Raw genomic sequence first — 20,703 nt, 5'->3', positions numbered from 1 at the left:
GCATATGTTGAGGAAAAGTGATGGCATAATGGGTGTTTTCCTGAATAGAAAGCAGATATGCTGATTTGTGACACAACACTTCATCAGTGTCCTGAAAAAAATGTAACTCATCTAGAGAAATTATGGAGGTATAGGAAGGGAGAGGTGAAGTTTCCCATTAGAGCCCAGCAAAGTGACACACAGCAGCTGATGATACCTCCCAGGCATGTTAACGCAGTTTACAGGGGGCCCTCCTCCCAGCAGGAGAGAAGGCTTTACACTCCCTTATAATGAAAGGACATCTGATAGCTCAGATTGCTCTGCTAGGCAATGTATCATTTATTTATTGGGATTTAATGGGATTGAATATCTGTCTGGCCCTCCTGGATGCATCCTGCTTTCTGCTCTGTACATGGCCAACAGGCACCAGTATTACTGCAGTGAACAGACACATTGATTTTAGGGGCAGATGTTTCTAAAGCTGGATACTCTGTACTTCTCCGCACATCCAGAAAGCTACAGCAGAACTGGAAAAGATGTGAAGATGCTCCTGATGTACCAGTGCATCATCAGTGAGGATAATCAAAGGTACTGAAAGGCCTCTGAACCAGAAACCAATAAATCCAGGAGGGCTCTTCTGTTTGAAGAGAAGAGGGGGTGGCTTGAGGGAGATCAATAAGAGCACGAATGGCAGTAAGAAAGCCAGCAGGGAACAGCTGCCAGCTGTCTCTTCTAATCCAAGCAGCACAGGGCAGCAAGTGATCCTGTCAGGCAGAAGCTTCAAGGGATAGAAAAATACCTATACACACAATATGCAGATCATTTGTGGGCTGCCTTGGCAGAGACCTTTTGTTTGTAGGCTCCAAGGTCACCTGGGTTCAGAAAGACACAGACCAGTTGAAAACAGGGTCGTCACCACTGGTTCAGATGATGGAAGTGTCTGTCTGCTTATCCCTTGGAGTCATTTGGGTCCGGACATGCTGCCTTTCACCCCCAGCCCAGCCTGCGGTGGCTGCTTGAACTTAGGGACTGAGAAACCAGCTCCAGGGCTTCCCACCCCATGGCACACGTGGGGCTTGATGAGGCCAGAGGGGTCCCGTGTGTTTCTAACTGCAGGAGTGGTCTCAGGATGCAGAGCAGTTCCCCCTCTGGGAGTGCTGGATCAAGAATCCCCACAAGGCTCAGCCACTTGAGCTGGGAAAATCCACAGTGCTCTTATGAGACTTCCTGCAAACCATTGCTACAAAAACCCCTAAAGGTAATTTGTATGCAAAGTGTGTGTGCTGGGGAGACTGTCCCTTCATCCCAGCCTCCAAGCCCCGCTCCTGGCACCCAAAGGACATATGATCATGCTCAGCTCATTTGGCACCCCATACAGGCTCTGGTGACACCTTATAGCCCTGCTCAGGTTGCTCTCAAATCGTCAGATTGGCATTATTTACTGATTGTATTGGTTTGGTTTGGCAACAGCAAAGGCTGTTCAGGATCAACCCTGAGAGCCAAAAGGGAGGGATGATGAGAGGCTGTGCTTTCAGTACTGTCCCTGAAAAGCTCTTCCTTCCCCTTTCCATATGGCTTCACACTGCTTCTGGAGGCTAGAGAAGGGCAACCCTGGTTGCCCCTATTCCTTGCTACACAACACACACCAAGAAACTTAATCCAGTCTCTGTCAGTGAGCACATAGCTTACAGTTTCAGAAGCTATCTACAACTGAATGGAAAAACTGTGGATAAAGTTCCTAAGGAGAGTATAAGCACATAAAATGTTGATACTCAGTACTTCACACCTAGCTCCAGAGAAATTCAATTTCCCTAGCTTTAACACAGTAAAGTCCCCTAAGTAGCAGTAAAAGCAGCTTCACTGTAAAAAGGACTGTACAATTTTTAATAAGTATACAGATTTTTTTTCTATTAATCATGTCCTTTCTATGAGGTGACCAATAATTAAGGGTCAAACACATCAGTACCAAAAATCTGGTTTTCTTCTCCCTGCTCTGCGCTGAGATCACCTGTACAGGCAGATCCTCACCTCCAGAAGCAGGTCTGATTTTGCTGGCAGGTCCTCCCACAGCAGCTATGACTCCCATGTTGAAAAATTTACCTGACAGGTTTCTCCATCTGCTGTTCTTCACCCTGAACCTTCTTACTAATGCTGTTGGTCTAGAAGTACAATACCAGGCAAGAGATGTGACACTAGGTTACAACCTGCTGTCTCATCCACTGTCACTGTCTAGGAGGAAGGTATACTCTCTCTATATATACTATATACAGATATATTCACCAAGTTACCCCTTAATCCTTCAGATCAGTGCAATCGCACATGTGCATCCCTAAAACACACAGCTTGAAAGACAGCTTCTAGCAGCTGCCACATGCTCAGCTTTTAGTCTCTATTGTGCAGGTACAATACAAGGGGGATCAATGTACAAGGGGGATCAATGCTGTCCAGGATACTGAGTGAGAGTGAATATTGATTGTCCTGTCTGTCTGGCTGAAATGACATCGATTTATAAATGTATTTGCAGAAATGTTTAGGAAGGTCCAGACACATGTGCATGCATTCCTTGTGGACATAAATAGAGAAGTGGTGTTAGCCTAAATCCATAATCCCCCTCCCATACCTCCAGCAACAGAGAATCCAAACAGCTAGACTTTTGGCATTTCAGTGGAATGACACCACACAGGAATCAGCAGTGGGTGTGTACATATACACACAGCTACCCTGCTTCTGTCCAGTATGGCCAGGGGGTGCAGCAGCTCTGGGTGAGTGCTGGTATCTGTAAGTGAGTCCTGCAGTGCACTGTTCAGGATATAAATAGATATTCATCTAGGAATATTCTGGATACTTCCAAAAATTATTTTAGATTAATTTCTAAATAAGACAAAGTTTCAGTGAGCCCACATTTTTCAGGCACTTAGACAATAAACACTTTTCATCATAAGCCTAGCAAGCATTTTCTCACTTGCTGAGCCCAGGCACATCCCCTGTGCAGGGCTTTTGGGTGGCAGCTCATGGGGAACACTGCTTACTGAGCACAGATGATGCACTTTGCCCTGTGGTCTGGGCTCTGACTGCCCCTGGAACAATTAATATGACTGAGATGGAAATCCCCAAAACCAGCAACCAACAACAACGTGTGATGTGAAGATGGTTGCTGTGTCCAGGAACAAGGCCAGTGGCCCCTGTCAGAAGCACCCCACTGGCAGCAGCATGAGGCACAGCTGGAGGCAGGCAAAGACCAGTGGGATATGTGGTGGGACAGAACACTGGATGAGCAGCAGGATCTCTGAGCACCTGTAAAAACAGCAGGAGAGTCAAGGAAGTAGAAGATGAAATGCAGGAGAGAAACAGAGCAACAGTAAGAGAAGTGAAGAGAAAGCATGAGCAACCTTATCAGGCAGCCAAACTGCATTCTTTGCTATCCTCAAGGTGCATTGAAAGCTTTCCTTCCTCTTTCAAAACTTATCAGCTTCATCCAGGTCTCAGTGCCAGAGCTCAGGGTCCCTGAGGATATGTGTGAAATCAGAAATAACCCACATTTCCCCAGTTTTTGGCCACATAGGCATAATGTGATCATTGTAATCAGGGTGCCTCTTGCTGCGAGGGGGCCCTGGGGAAGTGTCCCTGTGGCTCTGCACTGAAGACCAGGCATGTGAGGAAATGCTGCAGCCCCCAGCACTGCCCCTGCAGCTCCAGTCAGGGCTGCAGGCCAGCTTGCTGCTCCAAACGTTGGGGGAACATTCTCTCCATCCACTCAGCAGTGGCCAGATACTGCCTCTCCCAGTCCAGCAGCAGAAACACCTCTGTGGAAACAATCCAAGCTTAGGAAAAAGTGGCCATTATGTGCATTGAGGTAAATGGAGTCACTGGGACATAAGAGGGCCTGGAAACAGTCTCAGGTGCAGTAGTTCTGGGAGGCTGGAGGGGAGCAGAAAAATGCTGTAGAGCTTCAGACCCCAGCCATGGTTTGCAGGAGTAGCTGACAGCCTTTGCACCCACCCAGCCGCATCCCACACATAGGCAGGCACAGTGCTATGTGTCCCCAAGAGGACTGTGAGGGACAGGTCAGGTCCTTTGACTCTTCCTGAAAGTCTCCATATCATGTCACCCATCTCAGAGCCACCTGCTAATAATTCATATATCGATAGCTGCTTTTTGCAATATTGGCATTTACAGTGACTTACTGAGTCAAGAAAAAGCAGCTGTTTACAGGGGCATAGAAATCAAAGGTCACCAGTGAGATCTTCTGCCCTGTACCCCTCCACTTAAGAGGGTGCTGCTGTCCTGGGGCCGTGGGAAGGAATAGCCTGCTCTGCTCTGTTGGCCTGGTGCACTAAGTGTTGCTATTGTTGTCACAGCGGAAGAAGGGAGATTGGAATTGAACTTTAGAACATTATGAAAATCTGGCCAGGGAGGAAAGTAATACTAGATAAAATCGGCTTCTGGACAAGTGTGTTTTAGGGCTGAAAAAAGCCTTTCTAGAATTATCAAACACAACCCTGTCAAAATAAGTTTTTGATGATCTCATGAATGCCCACTGTCTCTGTGTCATCCTCCCCATCCCCTGTAAACCTGCCATGTCTCTGTGTGCCTCTGGTTGATTGCAGTTTGCATAAACTATTTAAAAAGATAAATTAGGCTCCTTTGTTTAAAAGAGACCGATGAACAATTCTGTGATCTCTCTTTCTGAGAACTGTCATTATGCAGATGTCTCTCACTTCACTGAATTCCCTCAGCAAGAAGAGTCCTACCCAGCAGGAGTGGAGAATGAGTGGTGGGGGGAGTGGGATTTTTACTGAACTCTGTGTCATGAGTCTCAAACAGGGTCTTTGAAGCCATTGGGGTAGATTGAAGGCTGAATCAGTTGTTTTTTTCTCTTCAGTTGAGGGTTTCAGGTTCAAGTTTGGCTTTCTGGCAATGCTGTATGTGTCAGATCAGAAGCAGGTTCATCGTTCTGTGAGGTGGTTGGTGATCTTTGCCATGCATCCTGCCAAATACACCAATCTTAATACTTATTTCTAGGAAAGAATAAATCTAACTCTACATTCACAGCAACTTATAAATGCAGTGAATACATCTTTGAGCCAGTATTATAGCTTAGGAACAAAACAAGTTCTTTATAACAACTGGAATATATTTTGAGACTCAGGCCTGGCTATCACAGGTATCTCCAAAATTTCTGCTTATAGCAGTGGTAAAGTCTAAATAGTGGTGTTTCATAAGGGTACCTTGGGTTCATAAGTGTCATCATCCATTATGGATGCTGATCCCAGGCATTCAGATCAATATAAAGATGTACTGATACTGAAATTCTAATGCATAGTCATATTCTGAAATGTTCCAATCCCAGCAGGATGACAGCTAAACATAAAAGTTCTGTAAATACTCCTAACCTGTTTTAGTGAAACACTCAGTTTTATAGTTATTTTTCTATAATTTCTATATAATTTTTCTAATTTCTGGCCTTCCTTTGAAATGTTGATTCAGACAACATTCTAATTAATACTATCTCCATTAAAACTGTTCACCTTGTCTCTCTAAAGACCCGTTTTTTTAAGTCCTGTAGCTAAGCAGCCAAAAGTAGAACTATTTCATCTTTAACCACGTGCCTTTTTAATGCCAGGTTGCTACAGATAAGATTTTCTCAGAAGAAAGGGTAGGTTAAGCTGGTGGTTTAATGGCTGTACAAGCAGGTACAACACAGAGATAAACTGATACTAAAATCTGTTTGTTCTCAGCCCTTGTCCTCAAATTTCTCTCACTTCCTTTTCTCTTGAGGATCTTAGCACTTACAGTCACTCTATCAGGAAAAGTCTCCATCATGTTTTCCCACTTACCAACATTTACTGGAGCCAGAGAAATATTTCTGTGCCTGGATGAGGACAGAATGCATTATTTTTGCTGTTTCCTGAATAATTTAGACACCATTTAAAAATGGCCCTGAGCATTTAAAATGCCCCTGTTCTGGAGAAGTGCAGGGTGAGATTGGCCATGGTCTCTAGAGCTGTGCAGCGATGTGCAGGTCACCACAGATGACCCTGGGGCTGATCCCCCTGCACTCCATCCTCATGGACAGCCCCCAAGGGATGCTGTGGTGGCTGCCCATGCCAGCACCCCACTGCTACTGCTTGTAGGGGTGCAGGACAGCACCACACAGCCCAGTGTCACCCCTGCTGCAGCGAGAGGCAGTGAGAGTTGAGTCTCTGGGGGAAAAAAAAAGAATTTGGGGTCCTTTATAGCATAGCATCATTCCATATGCTTTTTGATAGCTCAGAATACTTTGTCTATCCAAGTATCTTTTTATGCACATCAATAAAAACAGCATTGGTTGTTGTAACAAAGCCAGGAGGACAACTGAGCAGCTCCAGAGGGACAAGGACTGTAAAAGGATGTGTGCATGCTAAAGCGAGCTCATTAACAGCTGAACAGCCACTGTGATTGTACTGGAAGGTAATTCTACAGTTTCTAGCCCTTGCTTCCTGATATCAGCCTGGAAAAAACAAAATAATATATATATGTATTTTAAAAATCTGGTAAATATTTATATACTTGATAACTTGATTGTTATCTGTAGTGGAAATAAGGCCTGTGGGGATTTATCTTTTAACAAATATGGTATTAACCAGACTGACATCAATGCAGGAATCAGCCAGGCATATTTCAACAAAATTTTCAGTGAAGAGGGGCATCTGTAAAAGCAGATTTTCCCAGTGGCATTTTAACACCCACCGCTTGAGACAATGCTTTCCACTGGTATTGATTTCCCACCTGGCTGGAGCTGACCTTTCCCTGCACAGTCTGATGCAGAGTTAAGGCGCAAACCAACACAGCCAAAGGTTCTGCAAACCTACTGTGTGCAGGCAAACCCTGACAGCTCCAGGCTTCCTTACCTGAGCTGGGCTCCCTGTGGTCTTGGGTGGGGCAGGAGCTTTCAGTGCCTGCTGGGGACCAGGCTCTGAATATGCGACCAAAAAACTAGTTATCTTCTCACCAGGATCTGGCAAGGCTCCATCATGGTCAGGGAGTGTCCACTTTGGCTGACACCAGGTTACACCCTCTAAATACAACTTAATAGAGCTGTGTCAAAAAAAAAAACAAATCCATACATAATTTTGAGTGGCTCATGCTGAGACATGATGTTACCAAGCTGACAAAGCAGTATTCTTCTCTTTAGGCCAGATCCCAAAGTAAACTTAAGCCAGCGGGCACATTGCCATGGATTTTAGGGGATTTGAGGTTGGTGAGGACACATCTTGAGCACCATTCAATTTTGGACACCTTCTTACCCTCAAGCCACAGACAAGCTGAGAGAAGTTCAAAAGAAAATGTCAGTAACAGAGTTTAAGGTAACTGGCTTAGGAAGTAAGACTGAAGAGTTATTAAATTATTAATAGCTTGGCTAAGCAGGATCTCAACAGTCTTTGAAGTAGGGAGGCATAAAGGAAGGAGCAAAAGAGGGGAGAGGAGCCATATCTCACAAGGTGACAGCGCCACAACAGCCATGGTGAGGTCAGGCTGGGAGAAGCCCAAGTTTGAAGGCTGAGCCACTTGAGGGATGTCTCTGGATGTCCCTGCCTCTGGCTGCCCCTGCCACCCACAACACCCCAGCACCTTAGGACCCCAAGAAGCAGTGGACAGAGGAATGCAAAAATCAAGAAAAAAGTGCAGAGGCTGAAAATGTGTGTATGGTTTTTATGTGATATTCTTTCCTGTAACAGCTAGATTTGGAGTAATAATGATTAGACTCTTAAAATTTCATTTATGTTATCAATAAATTCTTGGCTTTACCTGATGAGCATCCCTTTTGTCCACAAACAAGACTTCGAGCGTAATAAGAGCTAGGGTGCAGCTTTGCAGATGGGCATTCAGCTGGGCATGTGGCTTATTTTCTTGCAACACCACCTGAAACTCTATGGCCTGTGATAGCCTGTGCAGACAGAGATACCCCTTCAGTGGAAGGTGATGAGGTCAAACTGCTGGAGATGTTTCATGGGATGTTTAATGTTCCCAATGTGTTTAATTTGCCATCTTCTGAAATACACCATAAGCAGTAGTAAGTTGCCCCAAAACAGCAGGCTTTGGCACTAAACCATGTCTGAAAGAAACACCACTGGGCTTTGCTAGGTTTATTTTTGCAGTCAGTTTAGCAGTTTTTCACAGCAGTAATTTCCTTTGGATTCCCAGGAGGCAGAGGGGGAGTAGAGGGATATGGCTCATGGTGGGGTCTGCAGCCCTTGACAAACAAGAGCAGGACAGAAAAGCAGAGACCAGCCAAGCCCTGAAGAGAGGCTGCTTGGCCTTTTCCACTGCCTGATCATGCTGTGCTATCATAAATCCAGCACAGCACTATTGCAAATACCCCTCCTTGCTGTTATTGCTTTCTCTGAGGCTGAAAACAGTGGGAGCATCAGTTCAGTTCAGCTCCAAGATGTTTTCCCAGTTTTGCTTCCCTGAATTGCTCAGGCTGCAGATCAGATGTCTTTATTTCAGACACAAAATAAATACTGTGCTCCTATGCTTGAAAAAATGCCAGTGTGTTTTCTTCTGTCAAACTGCAAAATACAGGAGAGAGGCAAATGAGAGGGATTATTAGTGAGGCACAATGCAGCAAAGGAAAAAACATAACACACACAAAAAATCACCCCTCAGACTCTGAAACTAGATAGAAAGCTGGATGCAAAGAGTGTTCCTTCACTGTGCCACACTGCCTGAGGGACTGGGGTTCTCTTACATGCTAATTTTTTTATTTCAGAAAACTTTCAGGGGAAATTTTTGCCCTCTCCATGAGAAAGGCAGAGAAAGCCCGACATGTCCAGTCATCCTCTGACTTTTTAATACAGAAGACAGACTGGGCCAAAGGCAAAGGCATAAACCTCATTTCTGCCATGGAAGGAAGATGAACTTCCAATGGCAGCCTAGTGTACAACCCCCAGGTACATGAAGGAGGGAGCCCATGGATCCTCCCCCACAGCTTGCTGTACCAGGATAGATTCTCCTCCCAGCTGAGGCGGTCTGTGCTGCACACTGGGGAGTCACCAAGGCATGAACAGCTCCTTCAGGACAGGCTGAAATCATGGTGCTTGCAGAGGCAGAGCCATGGAACCACCCTGCAGGCTGACCCATCACAGTGCTGGCAGTGAGGCTTCAGGCAGTGACCTGTCTCTCCTGGTGTTCCCCCACCACCAGCACCTCCTGCACAGCCTCCACCAGAGGGAGGAACCTGTAAGTGCCTTATCATGAGTAAACAGAGTTAATGTTTTATTAACATTGACATCGAATTCCCAGTCAGTGCTGGGTGAACTTAGAGCAGTTCAAGCTGGAGTGGCATGTAAGGAGCCTAGGATAAAGCCAGGCCTGGAGTGCCAGGGAGTGCTGGCACACAGGTCTGCTCAGGACAACATCTCCAAGGGATAACATCTCAGCCTGGGACTAACCTTTTAGGCACAGTGCTGCAAAAGAAGCATTCAAGCTTATTACTCATGCTGCTAATTGTGTAAACCACAGAAAGAGGAAGTGGCTTCACGTCCCTGCTTGTACACATCATTCAGCTACCTCTGGTCACAGCAGCGTGACCCTTGCATACACATTATCCAGTGGTTTCTTTTGGAGCCTCTCGGTCTCTCTGAGCCCAGGCTTTGTCTTGCTGGTGCCTTGGTCAGCAAGAGAGAAAAAGTGCAATGAATCCTGCCTAGCCCTGCCCTAGCCATGCCTGGGCTGTGCAGGAGGGGAAGCCAGGCCAAGTCTCACCTGCAGCCTTGTGCCACTCCAGGCTCCTAAGCAACCTTCTCTCTCTCCTGTGTGACCTTCTCTCTCTGCTGTCCTTCCCTTTGGTGGCCAGCCCAAGGTCAGTGGTGCAGGCATTAAAAACCAGCCAAGGAAAGCAAACATTAGTCCCTCTTCAAGCAGTTTGGGGTACATTAAACACAACAAAAGGCTCTGGGTCAAGAGATTGGCACTGCAATGGGACCAGGGCTGGCTGCCATGGCCACAAGGCCAGGGCATTGTGGCAGGGATGGACACTGATGGACAGCCCTGCAGGGGCAGGTGAGGAAATCCTAATGGATGAATCCTAATGGACTATAAAGCAAGAATGAGCTTAGACCATCTCTCCTATGGGGCCACGAAGAGTTGCCCACTGGTCAGTAACAAGTGTCCTGACAAATTACTGCAGTGTCCAGGAGCCCCTCAACAGAGCCCATGGAATAGCAATTGCTCCATCCTACCTCGATGAACCACTTCAGGCAGGCAGCGTTCATTTTCACTCACGCACAAACTTTTCAGGAGAATCCCAGATTTGTCACAGCTGCACATGGATGCTGCCCGTGGCTCAGCCATGCCAAGTATCTGGCAATTCACCAAGTTCCAAGTCAGCTTGTTTGTAAGGTGGTGAAAAATCCCCAGGTTCCCAATGGAAAACTTCTACACCCAGAACTCTTGTACTTAGGAAAGTTCTGCTCTTGATGGCCCTTTTCTCTTCATGGTCTTTGTTGCTGCAAAACAGAGGAGGGACAGGGGGCAAGTCCATGAAGGAGACATGGCTTGGGAGCAGGATGTCCACATACCCAGCATGCAGCACACAGCCCAGTGTCCCCTCTGAGCCCCTCATGCTGCCACTTGGATCTCACTGAAGACATAATTAATATTTTTGCATGTATTCCCTGGTCTGTCCAGGCCTTGGAAGAGGGGAGGACAGCCCATCGGGGTTTTGTGATATGAAACAGGGGAGACCTATTGCATGCTCAGGGACAAGGGGTAATGGCCTAAAGCTGAAGGAGAGCAGGTGCAGATCAGATGCTAGGAAGAAATTATTTGCTGTGAAGGTGGTGAGACAATGAAAATGATTGCCCAGAGAAGCTGTGAGTGCCCCATCCCTGGAAGTGTTCAAGGCCAGGCTGGAGGAATCTCTGAGCAAGCTGGTATAGTGGAAAGCGTCCCTGTCCATGGCAGGGCAGGTGGAACTAGGTAATCTTTATGATCCCTTCCCTCCCAAACCATTCTGTGATTCTGTGACTCTGGCTTGACTGAGCTGGGCTGTGTTCCAGTGTCAGCACTGGCCTCTCAGGGATGCCACTCCATACTGGCTGGAGCTGGATGTCCACGTGCTGAGCGCTGCAGTGTGGTTCCAGCTGTCATCCAGTTGCCATCCCCAGCCCTTCCCAAGCCAAAGCACAGATCCCCACCTGGCTGCTGTGTCACCAGCTCTGCTGAGGTCAAACTGGGTGGTGTGGAATTGGAAAGCCTCCATGTTTGCCAACCAGTCCTCTTGTCTCACAGACTGGTGGATGTGGTGAATCCCAGCCACCTCCTTGTCTTCCATCTGCTTGCAAAGAGCTCCCAAAAGGAGTTGCAGATTTAACAAGTCATTACTTATTTTCTAACCATCCACCCTGCAATACCCTATGTCTCAACAAATGGCTACACATTGTAGTAGGAGAACTGTATCCACTACTTGCAAGTTACTCGGAAAAAAAGAAAAAAAAAGAAAACCAAGAGAGAAACAAGTTCTCCATTGCTTTATCTGTTCTGATAACAGCTATCACAAAGAGTCTATCGCAAACCCTACAGGCAATTGGCAAAATGTGTAACTCTGCTGACCTGCTAAGGCACTCAAGAGAAAGGAGAAGGGCATTTGATAGGAACAAACTTTCCCTTGCCAGCGCTATCAGCACCCTTTATAAAGGCTGATAGTGGTGAGCAGGGGCTTTCATTGGCACAGGAAGCAATCTCGGTCACCTTCAGTGGAAAAGAAGATATAAAACCCAAAGTCTTTTTCTTGGTCGACTGTCTGGGCACTGGTTGAATTTCTTAGTTTCCACAAAGGACCCATTTTTGGGAACTTTTCTGAGAAAATGGCAACTTTAAATGAGAAGAAGACCTGCAGCGAACGTATGGCAGATTTCCGTCGTTTTGTCTGGAATCCAGAAACAAAGCTCTTCATGGGAAGGTCCTTAATTAACTGGGGTAGGTTTGCACCTGCAAGATTCTTCTCTTCCTTCTGGTATGCTTAAAAACTGTGGCAGGGGGGTGTCATCTTAATGAGTGGGACACAATGTAAATGTGTTGAAGCCAGCAGTTCTCATATGTGCTTCTAAGCCACTTTTTGGGCAGCTCTGTGAGCTGGATCAAGTAGATCAAAACATTGATTCATGAAAATATATAACTTCAAAGTGGTTTTGAACCAAATACTTCAAAAGGAGAAAAATTAACACATTAACAGGAAACTTACTAGTAGCTAGGGGTGATGGTTACAGGGTGGTTTTGATGTTGTTAATGAAAAGGGGGTTCAGGTACATGGAGAAATTTGCTTAATCGTTGAGTTTGTCCAATTCTTTGGAAACAAGTTTTGTTTTTCTGAAATTCCTTTCTGAATTATTCTCTACTCCATTGATCTTGTTTCTTATCACTGCATGCTAGCTTGCATTTCATGCTAGCAGGTATTTCATACCAGCATGTATTTTATACTAGCAAATCTTTCAGCTGAGCCTCCCTTCCCACAGCCAAACTTGTGTCTACAATGCTGATCTGTATTATGATCTACATTCTGGGAAGGGCAGCCAGGACCATTGTAAGGAAGATCCATACTCTTCCCACAGACTATAGCTGCAAGTTTCCAGGTGATTTTTTCCTGCCTGTGCATGTAGTTTATGGGCTACTCCTAAAACCAGAATTTGACAGATGATGCAACTGGAATGTGAGCCTTTCCAGTTGGTAGAGAAGAAGGTGCTACAAGGCACCTACGATTACAAGTAGAGGTTTCTAATAGCTCTCTGTAACAAACACTGGCTGCTTGTCCAGCACCAACCATGTGTAAGACACTTCATGTACATACAGACAGAAACACAACATTAACCTTATACTATCTCACAGGACAATAAAGTAGCAAGATGGCATATTTTGCTGTTGGTGATTTCAGCTGTATAAGGCAGTGAAATGATATGGGTCTAAAACCAACATGCCTGAAGTATTGTCATCTGTCATCCAAATAACACAAGGAACAACTTGGGTTTGTCAAAGAAACACCTCATCATCTGTGTTGCTTAGTCCATGCGTAATAAGTAGATAAATGGTCTTAATATGTGAAATTACTTCAAGATGCCACATAACCTTTAAGCTCTAAATAATCTGAGCTCAGTACCAGCTCCTTCAAAAATCCTTGTAGAACTATACAAATTTTTTCTAGAAGAATATTTTTGAGCGTAGAGAAAATACTCCAAAGAACCTGTCCCTTTACAGGGAGAACTTCCCTGGAGACAAGGGTGGAAAGGAGACAACAGCTGCTGCCAGGATCATCCTGGCTGCAGAGAGAGCACTGCACGGCCTTGCTCAAAATTTGAAATTCTGTCCCTCTTCCACAGTGTGGATCAGCCTCTACTACCTGGCTTTCTACGTGGTGATGTCGGGGCTGTTTGCACTCTCCATCTATTGCTTAATGAGGACCATCAATCCCTACGAGCCGGATTACCAGGACCAGCTGAAATCCCCAGGTACTGCCAGCTGTGTAGGGCTGGGCTGGGCTGAGAGGCACTGCCAGAGCCCAGGGCTGAGGGGAGACCAATGTGGAATAATCAGGTCAATTCTGCCCAGACAACCCCTTCAAAGTTTAACCTCTGCCTGAAAACACTTTCAGGCTTTAAAAGAAAATCTGGCACATTTATTTACGTACTACATAGATATACTTCTATATCCATATCTTTATGAATACATAATATGAAAAATTTCACCTTGCTATTGGGACAATCAGTGCCTGCCTGTAGCAGGTCACCTTCTCTCCCCATGGGCGGGGGTCAGTCCCTGGGGAAGTCCTAGGTTCTACTCCAAACCCCCAAGCACCACAGAGGGCTTTGGGGTGCCCAGCAAGATGCAGAGGCAATGGGGTGAGCAGCCTGGGGTGGGTATTTCCATGCTTACCACCACCATGGAAAGTCCCTGGGAGAGCAGGAATACTTTGCCAGCAGGATGTGCTGTGCCAGTAGTCAAGAAAGTAAAAATAAAATGAAGATGTGGGATTAGGAATTCAGATTTGGGGGACATGAAAATCGAGATAGGGGAGATGATCAGAGACCATCAGTGCATGCTGATAAAACTTCACACCCCAATGGCTTGTTTCCACAATGGGAGGGGAAAAAACAGCCCTAAAAATTATTCTGTTAGATGCTTTTGTGTTTTGAAGTTTCCACTCCCAGTATTTAGTAAGTTTGGTGTTTGCTGGGAAAATAATTCCTGTGACATATTATGTGTGGCTTTTTCAAAAACTGTTTCTTATGCTGCTGTATGATCTGTTTCTTTAACCTGACATGACTGTTATTACTAACAAGTCCTGGGGAAATCCAGTGCAATTGCTGGAAAGATTTTACAAGCTGTTCTTGTAACAGCATGGATGTATATGAAAAGAAAATAATCAGCAGCAGCACAGGCTTTAGGGTTTTGGTTGTTCAACTCACAGCTGAGGTGGTTTCTGAATACAGTTAAACCCTCCCCAAAAAGGCTGGAGGATTTTATACACTTAGAATGAGTCTTGATGCAGCATAATTGCTGCTGTCAATTAAAATAAACACATCTGTGCCTGGCACCTCTCCTCTGCTTTGTCTTCCCCTTTCCTCCTCCTAAAGGTGTAACCTTACGACCCGATGTTTATGGGGACAGAGGACTACGAATTTATTACAATGTATCGGACAACAAAACCTGGGAAGGTTTAGTGACAACTCTTCACACTTTTCTGACAGGTAAAAATGAAGTTTCTTGCATAATACTGAAGAAAGGTGCTGCCTTATCTCCAATACTTGGTCAGAAGACCTTAAGTTAGTACTTCCATTTTACATTTGTCCTTCTCAAATCACAGATTTTGAGTGGAAAGTGCATCTTCTGAAAGAGATGAGATGATTTGCTCATCTTCTGAAAGAGATGAGCAAATCACCTCATGAATCTATAAATCAAATGTATGTACACATCTATTAAAATCCAGGCTCTGCTTTAGGGCTTTTACTTCATTTAATCCTAAACAGCCTTAATAAAATAGACCAATAGGAAGTCTGAAGGAAGAGGGAGGACAAAAGGTCTTCAAAATTAGTCTCATCTAAAGTAATCTAATTAGTCTATGACTACAAACATCAAAGTGCCACAATAAATCTCATAACGCATGGTGTCTTCAGGAAACAAAGTAGGTTATGTGCTCCATTTGCCTGCTCATATCTTAGCATGTTTATATTCCTACTGAGCCTAAATATTATAATTCTTCATGTTTCTCACACACATATTGAGAAAAGTTATAGTTGAAATTGACTTTATATGGCACTACCACCACAAGCTGCCAGACTTAATTCAATCTCTTTTATTTTGCTTTGATTGGATATTCAAAATAAAAACAAAAACCAACCAAACAAAAAAAAAAAACACAACAAAACGGAACCAAACCCCTAAACAGTTTAAACTTTCCTTATTCCATCTAATCCCAACTTCACTTGAAGTACAGTCTCCCATGACAGAATCTCCAGCCTGATGTTGTGATGTATAATTTGCATATGAAAAGCTTCAGAGGGGATTTTTTTTTCTTTTTTCCTTCACACATCTAGCATATACACCAGCTGCTCAGCATCTGAACATCAACTGCACCAATAATACCTACTTCATCCAGGACACCTTTGATGGCCCAAATAACACAAAACTATCCTGCAAATTCACCTCAGACATGCTTCAAAACTGCTCTGGCATCACAGATCCAACTTTTGGATACCCGGAAGGAAAACCCTGTTTTATTATAAAAATGAACAGGGTAAGTACAAGGTCAAGGTGCTGAGCAGAAAGAATTAAGAGTAGCTTGAGCCCCAGCTGGGAGCTGCTGTGTCTCTACTGCCATGGGTTCTAAACTTTGCTTTCTACTGGGAACCAAAAACCATGCGCTGCTCTCTGACAGATCACTAGAGTTACCAGGGAAATCCTCAGACTTTTTCACCATTCCTGCAAAAGTAAAATAGGACCATGGTCTCTGAACTGACTCTCTACAGCTTAGATTAGGTTAAGTTTAGTTTAGTTTAGTTTAGTTGGTGCCTCTGCAGGGGCTCTCATCCCACAAACTAGTACCAGAAGAGTTTCCTCCTGCAATACATCAGCCCTGCACCTTCAGCTAAGGCACCAGGATGTGACAGTAACTGATGTGGTTTCAGAGAGGCGATATCTTATTTCTCCAGGTGGCAAAGAAAATCTTTAGAAGAACCTATAAAATCAAAATTCAAACCTGGTGGATATTTTTCTCAGGGAAAACCACCAACACGTTTTTTGGAGAGGAATAAAGGGAATTTTCAATGCTTTAATTTTTTTTTCAGGATGTAGACAAAGGCAGAAGCACTTTATATTTCTTTTTGGGTGAAATTTTGAGCCTTCTGATTCAGTTTCGGTAGAAACTGAAGAGCTCAAGTTCCCCTCCAGTTTCTGATAGACAAAACCACTGTATTTTTTGTTTGGCTTGCACCTTAGGCATTTCCAAAAATCTGTGCAAGCCCTAACCAAGAGGGGAGCTGCATCTCTGACTCTGGCTGGTGAAACAAGCACTTTCCAGAAATGCCTTCTTTAGCAAGAGTGGGTGCTATGTCCAGCAGGGAAAAGATGTGGAGAGTGACCAGGGGGCTTCACCTCCTTTACTTTTGCCTCTACAGATTACAACCCCACCAGTTTTGTAGTATCAAACCAGCCCAAGGGTTTTTCTGCCAAAACCAAGGTTTTCTAAGACAGATAAGATCAAAAGCATGGGCATTCAGCTTTTCCTTAATTTAACACACAATTAGTGCTTTAAGAGACCCCTGGCTGCAGGGGCAGGTGGTATCGGTGGGTAATGAGCTGGACCCAGAGGAGGTGCAGTGCTACTTGCTCTGGCCAGGCCAGATTTTATCAGCAGTGCTCATCCCGGGTAATGTCGAGTCCTGCTCCTAAATATCCAGCCCAAACAGTTTCTCACCTACATAAATTAGATTATTTGTTGGAGAGAGTCTTACACAGGAACATATTAAACCTCAATTGAAGTTCAGCTCTCAAATAATTGATTGCCCAGTTTTATCTCAAAACAATTTCCAAGATGACCAAATGTGTTTTCTTTTTCAGATTATCAAGTTTTACCCCGGCAATGGCACTGCACCAAGGGTGAACTGCACATACGTGGTAAGGCTATGAGGGCTGGGTCTCACACATTTCAAGCACTGACCAGAAAAAACCCTCGCAGCTCTGAAAATCAGATCCCAAATACTTGGAATATTCTCAGTTCTATGCCAGTTCTTGCACTAATTGACATGCTAAGGAAAAAACCTCCAAGTTCGCTTTATTTTAAATCACCTGAAATTTTGCATTTCCGGGCTGCAGAGAACATTTGCTGTTTGCTCTCAGCTCCCCGTAGTGACGGTCTCACCTCAGCGCAGCTCCCTCAGGCTCAGCAGCTCCAGCTCACTGAATTCCCTGCTGCTATCAGAGGACACTTGCCTGCTTTTCTTGGCAATTGTAACAGCGGGAGATTCCCACTTTTATTTGAAAAATAAGAGTGCTGCTAACAGCCTGCTGAACTTGAGTTTTAACACACACTTAGCAGCCCTGAGACACTTGCCTGGGGCTGGCAGAGGACTCCCTCATCAGAGCTTTCTCTTCTCTCGGTTTACCCAGGGTGAGGAGGAGTCTGGCCCGCTGGACGCGGATTACTACCCTGGGAATGGCACCTTCAGCCTGCACTACTTCCCCTACTACGGCAAAAAGGCCCAGGTGGGTGCTCCTGTCTCAGGGTCTCTCGCTGGTCAGAGTGACGCCAAGAAATGTTAGAAAGTCTCTTTTCCCAGCCCAGCGCTCGAAGAAGGAGTTAGAACTCTTCATTTCTCGGTCTGGAGGTTGTATATTGTATCTTATCTATAAAATTCTTTCTCTCCTGTCCTGCCGAGGTCTGCTCAGCAAGACAGTCAGAGGCATTCTGCCTGCCCCCGGGGCGGTGTTATGTCTTTATACTAAAAACGACTTGTACAATATTTACAATTACTTCCCAATACCTATCACCTATGTTAGACAGTGAGCTTCTACTCTAAACCAATCTAAAAGTACCCATATCACAGCAGAAGATGGAGGCCAAGAACGAGAAAGGCTGGACAGGCCCAGATTCCTTCATCTTGCCCCCCGAACTCCCATTCTAAAAACCCCAAAAACCTATTTTTTCACCCTGTGATAAATTCACTATCATTCTACTTAAACTTCCGTGGCTTGTAATTCTTCATATAAGGTTGGTAATTGTTTTTTCCAAGGGCTAAATCAAAGGCACAGGGGTCTTGGTCTCTGTGCCAAGGTCTCTTAGCCCCCTGGGCAGGGGCTCGAGTCCTCCAGGGCAGCCAGAGGAATTTCCTGGGTTCCAACACTTCTGTACTTAACTTTTCTTTCTTTTTACGTCAGGTGAAACGTATGGAGCATCTTTGAAATCCTATGAGAACTGGAGAGGCTATTTTCAAACTGGTAGTGTAAAATTTAAGTATTTCCTTTTAATTTTTTTTTTTCTCCTCCTAGCCCAGCTACAGCAATCCCTTGGTAGCTGTGAAATTTCTCAACATTACGAGGAATGTAGAATTTAAAATAGTGTGCAAAGTCATTGGAGCTGGAATTACCTTCAATGTTCATGATCCATATGAAGGCAAAGTGGAATTTAAACTGAAAATAGAAGACTGAGCAGCAACAGAGAGACCTCTGGAAAATGTATGAACAGTAAACTTAACTATTACACACTCATTGATATTTATTTTCTCACTATGGTTCAGATATAAATTACAGTGCAAGGAGACATACTGCAGGATGGACTGTAGAGCTAAAAATCAAGATCCTCCTCTCAGTGTGTAAAGATGAAGATTATCTCAATGTACATAGCTTAATATTTCATGGCTACAGGATGCTGCTGCCTTCATGCAAATAATTGTGCAAAATAAGTTTCCCCCAAAGGGTGCAGCTGTGCCTTCAAAGAACATAAGTATACACTCAAACAACCATTTTCAATCACTTTTCAAACCATAATAAATAATGGATGTATGATACTAAATCTTGGTTATTGAGAAATTAGATAGCTTGAAAAGGAAATCAATACTTGGAAATACTAGGAAGCAATTAAATTTTCAATCTCTCTTGTATAGGATGTATAAAAAAGTATTAAATTTATCTGTATCCCAATGCATTGGCTTTTTTCACTAGTCAGCTGAGCCAGATTATTTAAGTTGGTACAAATCAAAGACTGCAAAAGAAGTGAACTTGAAATCTGTCCTCTAGCTCACAGATTTCACCGTACCACTTACCTCTATGTATATAACCTAATAAAAATGACTGGTAAGACTGTAACATCCAGTTACATCCAGGAAACTGTGCACTTAACTAGAGGCTGTAATTTGTGGGGTTTTTGTTTGTTTGGTGTTTTGTTGTTGTTTAGTGTTTGTTGTTTTTGTGATGGTTTTATTTGTTTTATTGTTTTATCCAGTAGAATAGCCCCATATTGTAATGATAAATTTTGGGTTACTTGGAGTAATCTGGAAGATGCTGAAACAACACTAAATCTTTAAATGAATCTGAGCTTTGAGAAGTCTGACTGTATCACATATAATACAAAGAGACACCATTGTTGTGTCTGTATACTAGATTTATGTTACCTGAAGTCCAGGATGCTCCAGCCAGAGCTGCATACACACAAAAAAAAACCACCAACCAAAACACCTACAAGAGCAGAAATCATTTTACACCTTCACTGCCTGAACATTTCAGAAAGCAAGAAGATGTAACAGATCACCTCCTGTACCACAGCAGCATTCAGCCCGCCAGCTTGTAGACAGAATCCAGTTGGAGGGGAATATTTCATCTCCAAAGCCACAAATTATATTTGAGCCTTTCTTAGAAACATTCTGCATTTCAAAAACAGTAAGAAAATGCTTCTTCATATAAAAACTTTTTTTTCCCCGGGCCTTTCCTGTTTCAATTTTTACAGTGCAGCTTTGCCTTTCTTCTGAGACAATGAAAATCAACTTTATATCCTTTCTGGAACACAGGTCTCCCCCTGTGCATCTTCCCAAAATGACATGGAAAACAATAAAATACTTTTGATAACAAAAAGTAAGTCATGTTCAAGATTGGTTAAATGTTGTCTACAACAGAACATTTAAATATTTCCAAGAAAACCAATAACTCTTCCCTTGATGCTATAACAAGGGCAGACTCTCTGCTTGACTGTTTTTAGTATCTACAGCTTGCACTGAGCTGGTGAATGAAGTGGCACAAGCTCACAGTCCAGTCAGCCCTATAGCCACAGCACAGGAATATGCTGAACAATTCCCTATGGGTTGTGTGCCTGCAAAACCACAGCCTCAGAACAACAGCCTAGACCAGCTTCACACAAAGCCCTGTGATTGGATAAATAGGGAAAGGGAAGTGTCCCTGTATTGACCAAATGATGATGCATTCTGACATCAAAAAAAGATCCACCAAATCTGGTTCTCTAAGTACAAAGATTGCCATCCTGAAGTTAAATGTTTCTTGAACTTCCAGCACATCTGAGATTATTCCCTTTCTTGATTGAAATTGGAAATGAAGCAACAAAGAGCAAGGCTTGTGGTTAGTGTAGCTGTAGTAGAAAAGTGTAGTTAATATTAGCCTGCCCAAACCCCAAATGCAAGCACACTTAAATAGCAGAATGCCCATCATGCAAATATTTTGTAATACTAATTACAGGCACTAATACTA

At 44.1% G+C, this 20,703-nt stretch overlaps 1 protein-coding gene across 1 annotated transcript; it reads left to right on the top strand.

The window, feature by feature from the left end:
* The first annotated feature begins 11,828 nt into the window (after positions 1 to 11,828).
* On the top strand, positions 11,829 to 18,657 carry ATP4B (ATPase H+/K+ transporting subunit beta). Its single transcript, XM_030955502.1, has 7 exons — positions 11,829 to 11,940; positions 13,335 to 13,463; positions 14,589 to 14,702; positions 15,549 to 15,748; positions 17,071 to 17,127; positions 17,620 to 17,715; positions 18,499 to 18,657. Exons 1-7 carry the CDS (start codon positions 11,829 to 11,831, stop codon positions 18,655 to 18,657), a joined length of 867 nt encoding a protein of 288 aa, XP_030811362.1.
* Positions 18,658 to 20,703: the final 2,046 nt, after the last annotated feature.

The sequence above is a fragment of the Camarhynchus parvulus genome, chromosome 1, assembly GCF_901933205.1.
Source record: "Camarhynchus parvulus chromosome 1, STF_HiC, whole genome shotgun sequence".
NCBI lineage: Eukaryota > Metazoa > Chordata > Aves > Passeriformes > Thraupidae > Camarhynchus > Camarhynchus parvulus.
Note: the sequence above shows the minus strand (reverse complement) of the source record. Positions and strands in the feature narration are given on the sequence as shown.

Excerpts from the sequence above, each read along its gene's own strand:
- ATP4B (XM_030955502.1), top strand. The coding sequence starts at position 11,829 with ATGGCAACTTTAAATGAGAAGAAGACCTGCAGCGAACGTATGGCAGAT. Across the intron at positions 13,464-14,588 it reads GGACCAGCTGAAATCCCCAG|GTGTAACCTTACGACCCGAT; the intron begins GTACTGCCAGCT and ends CTCCTCCTAAAG. Across the intron at positions 14,703-15,548 it reads TCTTCACACTTTTCTGACAG|CATATACACCAGCTGCTCAG; the intron begins GTAAAAATGAAG and ends TCACACATCTAG.